Raw genomic sequence first — 12,864 nt, 5'->3', positions numbered from 1 at the left:
TGGGGCTGTGTGAGGGGCTCGGTGTTCGTGCCGAGTCGCAATGCTGAGGCTCTGGAGCCATCCTTGCTCCAGGCTTCAAGAAATTCATCAAAACAACCAGTGGTATCAGCCCAAGATTCACTTCAGCAAAGGCATGCCCCCGCCTGAAGCACGGATTCGAGACACTCAGGGTTCCCAGTCAGGGCTCCCAGATTCCCAAAGCCCCAAACCCTGACTTCTGCATCTGCAGGACCAAGTGCAGCAACTAACTATTGGCTGGATGTTCCAGGACATCACACGTCCATCCATACCAAAAGCAATTCATGTTGCCTCCTGTTAGGAGCTGAACCCCCAAATTCATATGTTGGAGCCCTGACCCACAGCACCTCAGAATGTGACTGTATTTGGAGATAGGGTTTTTAAAGGGTAAATGAGTTAAAATGGGGTCATTAGTGTGGGCCCTAATCCAGTATGATGGGTGTCCTTACAAGAAGAAGAGATTAGGACACAGACACAGAGGGAAGATGCAGGGAGAAGACGGCCATCTACAAGCCAAGGAGAGAGGGCTCAGGAAAAACCAAACTGACCAACACTCTGATCTCAGACCTCCAGCCTCCAGACTGCGGGAAAATACACTTCTGTTGTTTAAACCACTCAGTCCGTGGTACTTCGTTATGCGAGCCTGAACAAACTTAATACACACACATACACACACACACAGCTTTATACAGGGGTATGATTTTGTTACTGAACCCCTGACTAAAATTACAACTTGAATATAACTTTTCTGTTATCAGCACATGAAATTCAAATTATAATTAATATTAATAGGCACACACAAACATGACTAGAGCTACCTTCTTCACAAAGGTAAACAAAAAATAATAAAAGCCTCCCGTTTGATTCATTTTTCCTCTTTCTTTTTTTACCTTGTGGTAAAACTTTAAGGTAATTTCTTCTGACATTCAGTTCTCGTAGGGATTTCAGTTGCCCTATCTGGTGAGGCAAGGCTGTGATCTCATTGCAGCTGACGTCCTGCATTGAACACAAAGAGAGAAACAGTAAACGCCTTTTGCCAGGAGATGAAGCATTTCATGTGAAATCTCCTTACGGAATTTAAATATTCGGACAACTGCACAGGTACATTTTTATATTGGTCTCCGGGTCCGAGGTCAAGTGAGGCTTAGCACAGAGAAGAAAAAAGAAAGTGCAACATCTAAAACATGCTCTGAGAGAAAACAGAGAAAAGAAGCATGTTAGTAGCCTTCGGTAGCTACTCTGCCAGCCTCGAGGGCTGCTGTTCTCACATGCTTCAGTCTTATTTCTCACAACAAACCCATGAGGTAATATTACTGGCCTAATATTCACAGATTAGAAAACTGAGGATCAGGAAAGTTCAGTCAATTGTCCAAGGCTTGCAAGTACCAGGGTTAACGCTTGGAACAAATTTCCAGCCCACTGTTCAGCCACTACCTTACCTTACCAAATGCTCATAGTTTACAGTGTATACCTATATATATTACTGCATTGTTTGGATGCATTATTTATTTAAAACGGAGTTCTTATCAGAAGGCTGGAAACTTTGGACCTGAACACCTTTACAAACATTCTACAGGCAAGACTGTGGGGTATGCGGACTGTGTCTTCTTTGCTTTGGAAAAGTAATACTCTATTAGTAACCATTGATTGGAATCACCTCTTGACACGTGCAAAATGGTGGCCATGACATTTTTAATCTTCTAGATCATTATTACCTCCCCCAACCCCACTCTTCCTCTTGTCCCTAGTGGTTCTGCCCTGCTCTCCACCTCCCTTACCCCAGCTACTCCGTTAGTCCAGACCAGCAGTATCTCTCAGCTAGACATTATAATGATCTTCTGGTTGTTTCCAGGCATCAATCTCCTCCTCGGTTCCATCCTTCACAGAGTGAAGATTTACAGAGTGTGAAGAGTTTCACTCTGTCAGTCATCAGCTCAAACACCCGCAACAGCTCCTCAGGATAAAGTCCCAAACTCAAATCTGCTCAAATGTTTGCCTTCTCCTGTGAGCCTGTGAGCTCCTAGATGGAAGAGACTGTGTCTTAGTCACTCTGCCTCCTGTGCTGAGCAGAATGCCAGGTATAAAGTAAGGGATCAGGGGCTTCCCTGGTGGCGCAGTGGTTAAGAATCCGCCTGCCAATGCAGGGGACACGGGTTCGAGCCCTGGTCCGGGAAGATCCCACATGCCACAGAGCAACTAAGCCTGTGCGCCACAACTACTGAGCCTGCGCACTAGAGCCCGTGAGCCACAACTACTGAGGCCACATGCCACAACTAATGAAGCCCACGTGCCTAGAGCCCGTGCTCCGCAACAAGAGAAGCCACCGCAATGAGAGGCCTGCGCACTGCAAGGAAGAGTAGCCCCCGCTCGCCGCAACCAGAGAAAGCCCACGCACAGCAACAAAGACCCAACGCAGCCAAAAATAAATAAATAAAATTAAAAAAAATTTAAAAAAATTAAGTAAGGATCAATAAATATTGCATAAAACTTCTGAAGTCCATTTATGTTGATGCTCCATAATGGTACAGTTTATTCTGTCTCTGGCTGGGAGCCCAAGAGGCTCCAACATACACACCAAATTTATTGCAGGTCTTGCTTGGTGTCACAGAACCACAAATATATTTGGGCCACAAATGATCCCAATGAGATCAAGTCCTTAAACATCCCACATCACTGCTGAACCTGCAAAAACTCCCCTTCACTCATCCTCTTAGAAAGCAGCAAAGCCTTGTTTCAGAAATTGGTTTCATATTCACTCGGATGAGAACTCACCATTGACCAATTCCTTGAAACCTCTGTGCTCCGTGTAAGAGCAAGGCTGTACAGAACACAGTGGATCTCTGCCCTCTAACCTCATCTCATTTACATATCCTCAGGTGACTTGCCAATCTGTCAAGGTCATGAAGGCGCTAAATGGATATCACTTGATGAAGAGGAATAACATCGCTCCTATTAAAGGAAATGAAGCTGTCATCTGTAAAGCCTGGGTGTACGCATTGGAATCAGCCCGCCATACCATTCCACACTCAGCTGTCTGACTTGGGGTTGGGGCAGGGGGCTGGCGTGTGACAGGTTAAGGACATTAGGTGTTCAACGGCATCACCCGCAAGCTGGCTATTGCTGCATTGCTTCTGGCCCAGAAAAGTCACACAAAATTTTATGAAAGACATCCGTAATGTTAAAAAAAAAAAAAAAAAAAAAAAGACAAGCGCATCTGCAGAGACATAAACGTCTAAGGAAGTAATTACATAATTAGGAGGTCCAGAGATTTGTTCAGTCACTCTTAGCCCCTCAATGAATCAGTAAATTACTCTGCCTTTCTGAATATACTTCCATATATGAGAAGTGAAAAGTAAAATGCCACCTTTTCCCAGTTACTATGGCATTTCATCAGCCACAAAAATCTACAACCAAACCCTTTCAATGAAAGTTTTATCTTTCTTTGCTTCCACCAAGTTACCAATAAGCAAGAGGTACCATTTTAAAATCTAAGAGTCCTGACACAAATGGTACACAGGTAAGCCCTAGAAATATATGAAATTAAATCATTTTTTTGGACTCAGGACCAGGCACAGTCATGTTGGTGATGGCTGAGAGGAGGGGAGGTCATGGGAGAAGAATTAGTGAGAATTATTTTCCACCTGTAAGGAGAATTTATGTTGACACCTAAAATGTTTTATAAGTCTGTGAGTGATAGCATGAGAAAGACCCTTTTGCAGATTACGGGAATCATGTATTTTTCAATGTGAAACTGATGATTTTCAGAAGTTTTAAGGACATAATTTACAAAGAAAAAACATTTCTCTTAAAAAAAGAGAGGTGGGAGAGGAAAGCTAAAAGAGAACAGATATATTTAGGCAGCACAGTCTCACCATGAAATCTCCTGAGATGAAATTCATCTTTATTCTATTTTTTTCCTGTGTACTACACTCACCTTGCACATTGTTGACTAACCTTGGCTAGCCATGAAATTAGAGTATGCTGTTTCCACAAATATAAGGTAATTTTTCCAACATATATTTCTAAATGGCCTTATCAAAGAAAATAGACTCCCCTCAGCTATATTTAAACACTTATTTACCTGCAGGGAAAACGCTTTCCTAATTTATTTTTTTTTAAAGAACTTCACATAATGATAAAACAAGTTTTTCCTTCTAACTTGCAAGACAGGACATCTGTAGACAATTAGAAACATAAAGTCCAATTGTCCATTCACATTTTGAAGGGTATATGGTGAAGGTCAAATTATTTTAATAGTACTCTGCACTGCCGTCAGTTACTTCCTGTCCTGCCAAAATAATGAGGGAAAAAGCAAGATAAAGACTTTTCACTCTTGTATGATCAATATTGCAGGAAACTGTGCAAACTCAATGCCCTCCCAGCTATTGAACCTCACCAAGTTTTAAAGAGGTTATGAATTTCATCACAAAAATAAAACCCCACAGGTAATTATGTCTTAATTAGTTGGGAATGAGGAGGAGGACAGAGAGGAAAATAGTCTAGATGTTTTCAGACAACGTATTTCAGGTTAGAAAGTGTAAAAGCAACATTCCTAGAATAGCCTGGTTCTCTGTAACGTCTGTCCACATTTAGTCTAAAAGAAATAATGGCTTTTTGGGGGGGGGGGAGTTCATTTTAAAAAGATATGATTTAGGAAAATAAATTTTAAAAATAAACAACATTAATGCCCCATATTTCTGAAATACTGAGAATTTATCAAGCTATGAGTTCCAGACCCAGTAACTTAGAATAGTCAAATGAATCCCTTCCGAATTGTCCATTAGCCCTAAGCTATGTCTTGGAAAATAATTATTCCAAACTACAGTGAAATCAAATTACCATATATTCAGCATTATAAAGTTTTAAATATACAGGTAGGCCCAATTCTATTGTTTGATACAGAAATGAATCTAATCATTATGCATTATATAATCACATAAATACTCAAACTTAAGTTTTATGAACCAGCCAGTCTAATTTTGTCATTTAGATTAAAAAACAAAATAGAGAATTTTAGCTATGACTTAAAATACACTTATTTTCCACTGGTTTAATCAAGATGCTTTTAAGCAACCAAAAGAAAAACTTTAGAAGTTAAGATTCTCATTTCATCACAACTCTTCTGGGCAATTTAAAACGTCTCTAGAAGGGTTAAATGCATGTTGGAGATAAATAAATTTTTGCTGACTGACTGCTAATTGCTACCTTACCTTCAGAATGCAAAAATGACAAGGATTTAAAACATCAGCATAGGTTCAAGGATTATTAAAGTAGGAAATGTTCACTTTCAGAATATACTTTTTAAAAGACTAGACATGCTTTCTTAAGTTGTGACTTCTAATGAAAGCCAACATAACTACTGCGTCAAGATGATCATGGTTAGAGAAGGTTTCCAGTAAGACCAGGCTAAGCGGCAGAACTGCACATGGTATTCTCATGAGCTACCTTCCCCTGACTCTCAGGTTTTCAGGAACTTAGCGTGGTTATACTACAGCTTAAGTCGTATTTTAAAATCTACCTCTTGGGCTTCCCTGGTGGGCACAGTGGTTAAGAATCTGCCTGCCAATGCAGGGGACACGGGTTCGAGCCCTGGTCCAAGAAGATCCCACATGCTGTGGAGCAACTAAGCCCGTGCGCCACAACTCCTGAGCCTGTGCTCTAGAGCCCACGAGCCACAACTACTGAGCCCGCATGCCACAACTACTGAGCCCGTGCACCTAGAGCCCGTGCTCTGCAACAAGAGAAGCCACCGCAATGAGAAGCCCGCGCACCACAACGAAGAGTAGCCCCCACTCGCCGCAGCTAGAGAAAGCCCACGTGCAGCAACCAAGATCCAATGCAGCCAAAAATAAAATAAATTTATTTTTAAAAATCTACCTCTTTATTTAATTGAAGAAAATGCAAACGTTGTAACAGGAAATATAAGCTATTAATACTGGCCTCCCATCATGTGACCATGTCCATTTTTGGAAATGTCTTTTGTATGACTCACTGTGTAACTTTAGGTAAATATCTTAACCTCTCTGTTCCTAGGTAAAAAGAAGAGGTGAGATTATAAATAATTCCAATTTCCTTCCAACATCAGGAAAATCCATCTACCATATCAAAAATAATGAAGAGATTTTGTTTGAAAGATAGATACTTAACTCACTTTGGAGTAATGTCAATTTTGATTTTTCAGCAATCAAAAACCTAAATGCCTGTAGTGAGAACTTTAAGACAAATCAGTATGTTCATTTAAACTCAAAACTTTTTCAAGCAACCTCTGATATGATAAGTTATTACCTCTCAACACTTACTGAGAGTCTACTTCTAGTATAAAACCCTACCTCACACCCTTCCACTTACCCAGCAAACACATATCTCACCCCCACTGCTCTTCATAAGAAATGCAGAGATAGAAGCAACAGAAAGGACCCTGCACAGGCCACGAGTTTCCAATTCCCTCACAGAAAACAGAGAGGTTAGGAAGCATCTCCAGAGACTATGAATGGACCTACGATTACATCAGACATGAATTTATGTCTCCATTACACCTACCTCAGAGACTGGAATGCAACACATAAAAAAAAAAAAACGAAGAAGAGATTTTCCTCAGAAGTTCCTCAATACATTCTGTGTCTATAATCAATCCCTGAATTCCAACTCTCCACACAACCAAACATTTCACAAAAAAGAGAAAAAAGAAGTAGCATGTCTAGTCAGGGCCAGGAAATGCACCTTCCAGTCAGTTACTACCTGAGTCAGGCCCAGTGAGTTTGGGGTTGTAAAAGCAGGTTTCTGAAACAGTGATATTATGTCCTCTTATATGAAGTTAAGAGCCGGAAGACACAATTTTCACACACGGCATGAGTTGGGAGAGGGTACAATTGAGAAAAACCAAACAAGAGATGGACCCCAGTGTGTCAGCATGTACAGAGAACTGGTGAGAAAACTTTTAAGACCTTTGGCAAATGCCCCATGAAAGGTTCTCAAATTTATTGTGTTCTTACTTAGTGTGCCTGTCTTCTTCAGAGCCATCTGTTAATTATAGCATGGCGTCCATACAGTATTTCTTACCAAATATTTAACACACCTTATCCTTCGGGTATGATTTGACAAGTAAAAAAAAAAAAAAAAAACACAAAAAACATGTTTCCAGGATGCTGACACTGTCTTTATGAGTAAAATGAGGTTTAGTCAACCCAAGAGAAGTCTGCTGACCCTGGTGCCTGGCTTGAGGTTCTTCAGTGAGACAGACAGGGTCCATTTGTACCACACCCTACTTTTGTAACATTCTCCCTACTGTTCACGGCCTGCCCCAGCTTGAATGGGAAAACCACTGCAAGTTGAAACAGGGCAACTGCACAGAAAGAAATCATGGCTCCTCTCCACGAGAGGCTTACGATCTAGATGAGGCCCCAGTGAGCACAGCTGCATTGTACTGCGGAAAGGCCTTGGGCTTTCAACAGACAAACCTGGTTTTCACTCCAGCTCTATACCACGTCATAGCCCCACGCCCTTTGGGTAAGTAATCCTGAAACCCACACTTGTCTGTGCAAGGTAGACAGGATATCCACCTTGCTGGGTTACTGTCAAGATCGAATGACAGAACACATGTCAAGTACTCAGCAGAGTGCCTGGCATACAGTAGGTGCTCAGTAATGCCAGTGCTTTATCTCTTTCCTGGATAGAAAGAACATGCAGATACAAAGACTTACAAAGCAACACAGACACACAGCTACAGCTCTAAGGAGACATGCGGTACAGAAGTAATTCAAAGTAGCTGAGGAGGTCAGAAAGTTCTAGATCATTCTCATCAGAAATGACCCTTGAGGGGCAGCTCCATAGAGCTTAGGTTCCCCTAAGTTCGCCGGCACCCGAAACAATGTGGAAATATATCCTCACCTCTTCTGTGGACTCAAGAAAAGACGTCTCAGAAGTGTTAACTTAATGAAAGTCTTCATGGAAGGAGGAAAAACTGCTTGTCCATATTCTTTGCGCAATCACAATCACTAAATGGCGATGCTTTATGTTTTAAGATTCTTAGATAATTATGATATATTCAAGAAAGTAAGATACTGTTTTCCAAATCCAACTCCTCTCAAAAATTAGAGAGGGCACCCTTCTTGCAGATGGCCACGGTGCTTTGGTTTTTGTTTTTTAAGCGAATGATGACTCTGGAACATTCGCTCATACTTGGAAGAGAAGAGAGTTTACAATTCAGTTTAGGATACCCTTTGAGTCTAATGTGAAAATTTCTCAAATATTTCTACCAAAATAGTTCAACAGGGCTCAGAGCCTAATAATAAGCTGAGAGATTTTATCAGCGCTACATGACTAAAGGTACTCTGAATGCTTGGGGAGCAACCAAATGTTTTTAACAAGTTGGTTACTATGTAACTACAAAACAGGAGCCTCCCACGCAATTCTAGAATGACTTCAGGCTCTCCAGGGAATTTTTTTTCCAATTGATAGCTAAAAATCATCTGACATAGTTACCTGTAGTATCAATACTATTTTAAGCAAAAAGACATGAAAAATAAATAAGAATGGATGGAAACTAATCTTTTTTAGTCTGTGACCTTAAGCAAGGCCAGTCACCCCTTGCGGTTAAATAATGGCAATATTATTAAATATTCACCAACTTCACAAATAAATGCTTTTTGTGAGGGTCACACTTGCCCATAGAGCAGAAAGAACACAAGCTATAGAGCTGCCCTGTCTGGTAGGGTGGCCACCAGCCACATGTGGCTATTAAGCAGGAGAAATGTGGCTAGTCCAATCTGTGCTGTGTCAGTGGCAGACCTCAAAAACTTAGTAGGAAAGAAAGACTATAAAATATCTCATTAATTTTATACTGTAGAGATGTTGAAATAATATTTTAGCTATGTAGGGTAAACTAAAATATATTACTAAGATGAATTTCACTTGCTTCTGGTTTTTTTTAATGTGGCTACTAGTACATGTAAAATGACATTTGCAGAAGGACAAATATCATATGATATCGCTTATATGTGCAATCTAAAAAAAATGGCACAAATATATGTATTTACAAAACAGAAACAGAGTCACAGATGTAGAAAACAAACTTATGGTTACCAGGCGGGGAAAGAGGGGGATAGGGATACACTGGGAGATTGGGATTGACATACATACATTACTATATACAAAACAGATGACTAAGGACTTACTATATACAGCACAGGGACCTCGATTCAATACTCTGCAATGACCTATGTGGGAAAAGAATCTAAAAAAGAGTGGATATATGTATATAAATATATATGTATGTATAAATGATTCACTTTGCTGTGCAGCAGAAAGGACACAACACTGTGAATCAACTATACTCCAAGAGGGAGGAGATTTGGGGATGTATGTACATGTATAGCTGATTCACTTTGTTCTACAGCAGAAACTAACACACCATTGTAAAGCAATTATACGCCAATAAAGATGTTAAAAAAAAAATCAAAAAAAAATTTTTTAAGGCAAAAATAAAATGACATTTGCTGTCTGCATCATGTGCTGGGTGAGGGACAGTGCTGGGTGAGGGTGTTTCTGTTTCAGCTACACCAGGGTGACCGACCCTCTGGGCATCGCTCACCGTCTCTCTGCCTTGGGTTTCTTCTTTTGTAAGATGTTGAGAGCTTGGACTAGATGTCTTTTTTTTCTTTTTAAAGATTGTTTTTTTATTGATGTGGACCATTTTTTTTTTTGTCTTTACTGAATTTGTTACAATAATGCTTCTGTTTTATGTTTTGGTTTTTTGGCCCCAAGGCATGTGGGATCTTAGCTCCCCGACCAGAGATCGAACCCGCACCCCCTGAATTGGAAGGCGAAGTCTTAACCACTGGACCGCCAGGGGAGTCCCGGACTAGACTTCCTTTAAAACCACTAGAATTCAAGAGTGCAAGAGTTATTGCTGGTGGAGAAAAGACACAGGACAGGCTGATGGCCGTGTTGGAACCAGGAGGCAAAGCAGCTTCCCTAGAGCTGAGCTCCGGATGGGGGCCTAAGAAAAGCCCAGGGCATCCCTTACAGCCACCCAGCAGCTCATGTGCCCCGAGCCTAGAGACAGTGCTCTTCTACCTCTGCCGCCTGCCACCAGCAGCTGACAGGAGAATGTGAGGAAAGCCCTGCCCCGTGTGGGGCTGGCTGCAGGGCTCAGCATGTGCACCACCTATTAGCAGATGAGCTGGTCTGTAGCAGCACAGCCCACGGCTGGCAAGCTGTCAGCTTAAGCCCGGGGTGCAGTGGGACAGAAACACATTACGGCTGCCAAAGGCTGACTTCACCGATGTGCCATACATCCACTCCGCGGGAGCCCGACAAGTGGAAAAACACCAACGCTGTACTCATACAGTGTTTGCAAGACCTAATCCAAATTCTAGCAAACCCGGATTTGGGGGTTTATCACACTCCTGAAAGAAGCATTTTTTTTTAATGCAAATAACTATCAGTTTCATCCGAAGTGTTATTTGCTATATCTTTTGTTTTCCAGAATCAGTTAAAATGGAACCTTCTGAATTAACTTGGATTGAAAGCCCCTCACTGGCACGGCACTTGGGAGTCCTCGCAATCGGTCCGAAGCCACCTTCTTGGTCCACTGTCCATGATTTGACAGCAGCCTTCAGCAAACATTTTTTGGGGCATCTATCTCGTGCCAAGCACTGGGATAAAACAGCAAGTAACACGCAGTTCCGGTCCTGAAGCAGCTTTCAAGGTGTGGCGGGTGTTGGCCTGGAGAACGCCAAGTGAGAAGACAAAGGTGGTTCCATGAAAATTCAGTGATACGTAGAGGGTGCTAGCCTTAGGAGCACCCAGCACTGGCTTGGAGGATCTGGGAAGGCTTTTGGAGGAAGTGAAATCTACCTTGGTTAAGAACTGACCAAGAGAAGAAGAGAAGGAAGAAACAGTCCTTGTGGAAAGAGTGATGTGCTCAAAAGTCTAGAAGTGAAAATGAACAAGGCTGGGATTCAGAGGGTAAAGGGGCCAGGGGCAAGAGATGAACCTAGAGAGGTATGCAGGGCCCAGACTCAGCAGGGCCTTGAACACTCTGGGAAGGAGGTGACCATGGCCTAAATCTAAGCCGTGGCCTCGAGGACGTAGTGCCCAGTCTCACTCCACCTAGCCTCAATGGGATTATACTGCTTCACACTCCCCAGGCATGCCGTGCACTCCCGGGCGGTCGGGCCTTTGCACAAGTTGTCCCTTCTCTCTCGAGTGCCTCCTCTGTCCCTTACATGGACTTACGTAAGGCGCCTCTCAAAGGTCTCTTCCTGTACAAACCCTTCCCAACCCCAAGACTGAATCAATCAATCAGTTCCTACGCCATGCACTTACTTCCTGTAATAGAGACTTTGTGGAGAGCAGGATGTCTGCCCAAAATAATATCTGACTTCTTTTGGAATCACCCCTCGGTGGCAGCCGAGCAGCCATGTCCGGGCAATGTGACCATGAGCCTTGGGCATCGCTGACCAAGTCAGGAGAGGACGCTGGAACCAGGTCTCGCCTCTCTCACTCAGAAACCAAGGCTGAGACATGCTAGTAGGTCCTGCTATGTGCTTTATCTGGGGGGACATTTAAACTTGGGATCTATGGGCTAGGCGACCTCTCCATTGTATGGAGAAGTACAGAAAGCTGAGCGAGAAAACCAGTGGCTTCCATGGTTCTTGACAACTTTCCAGTACCTTGTTCTAGTCACTCACGATCCCTGACCAGATGTCATGGTGCTAAGTGATGTGAAGACCCCTGTATCCTTATGACTCATCCCAACTCTTGGTGTGAGCTAGCTGGAATGGGTTTCAGTTACTGCCGTCCTGAAAAAGGTACTCATTTTAGGGCTCTATTGCCCTTATACAGAAATTACTCACTTCTGTCCTAAAATCAAAGTGGATACGTATGTGACATGGGGGCTGTCACTTTCAGAGCCAATTCCAGATGAACACATGACCATGGAGTCATAGCACTCTTTATCTGGGCCTCACAAGCCATCACCCCAGTGTTCCAGGTGGCCCTGAAAAAATTAACTGGAACTGGCACACAAGAGAAAAGTTATTGGCCATCAATGTTCTAGATTGGAGTCTACTTGAAGGAAGGCATTATGTCCTTTTCTTGGTTGTAATCACAACATCCAGCTTTGTGCTGGACACAAGGGCAGTACGGAAAAATGCTTGTTGGAGGATAAATTATGACTATTATGGTTTAGACCAGTTGCTCATTCTCGCCTCTTCATTCACCCAAGGTATCTCAGCTCAACAGAAGTACAGAAAGAACTCCTTCTTTCCCATTTTAGAAACAAGGTCAGTACTTCAATTAGTAGTGAAGGAGGTGACATCTCGTCCTCAGGTACACACTTACAAGCCATCTCTGCCTACCTATAACTTGTTCTTCTTTCTTCTCCCTGAGGAAATGGACACATTTTAAAGTTACATCAATTTGGAGCAACGGTTCCTAAAATCCTTAGAGAATCAGAGCATTCTCTTCTTTCCAAGTTAATTATATACATTCATAAAGTTTGGCCTACTAACTTACTTGCAGATTATTTTGCCAGTGTGTCCATAATTTATCACACATTTATTTATGCAATCTGAAAAAAAAAGTGATCTAAATACCATAGGATAATCTGTAAACTTCAGGAACTGTAAATCCTGCAAACTTCAGGAAATGTAAACTACAGGAAACCTGTAAATTTCAGGAACTCTGTCACAGCAAAGCCATGATTATTCCTTTCCCCACTTAATGTCTCTATCATGTACAGACCTTCCCACGGACATGATCCCCCTCCTTGACTCACTGGAGCAAAAAGTCTTTCTGACTACCTTGATAGGCTACAATTAGTAAACAAACGAAAAGGGCATC

The 12,864-nt window shown here is 42.1% G+C and overlaps 1 protein-coding gene across 3 annotated transcripts in view; it reads right to left on the bottom strand.

The window, feature by feature from the left end:
• The window catches only part of LRCH1 (leucine rich repeats and calponin homology domain containing 1), a gene marked incomplete at both ends in the record, with an annotated part of 189,351 nt that overhangs the window by 62,537 nt on the left and 113,950 nt on the right, over positions 1 to 12,864 (bottom strand). For all 3 annotated transcript variants that reach the window (XM_079722106.1, XM_079722104.1, XM_079722105.1), the window contains one exon: positions 909 to 1,014. In XM_079722106.1, the coding sequence (XP_079578232.1) occupies positions 909 to 1,014 (106 nt within the window). The remainder of the gene's footprint in view (positions 1 to 908; positions 1,015 to 12,864) is intronic.

The sequence above is a fragment of the Hyperoodon ampullatus genome, assembly GCF_949752795.1.
Source record: "Hyperoodon ampullatus genome assembly, chromosome: 16".
Taxonomy (NCBI): Eukaryota; Metazoa; Chordata; class Mammalia; order Artiodactyla; family Ziphiidae; genus Hyperoodon; species Hyperoodon ampullatus.
This window is presented reverse-complemented; position numbering and strand designations above follow the sequence as displayed.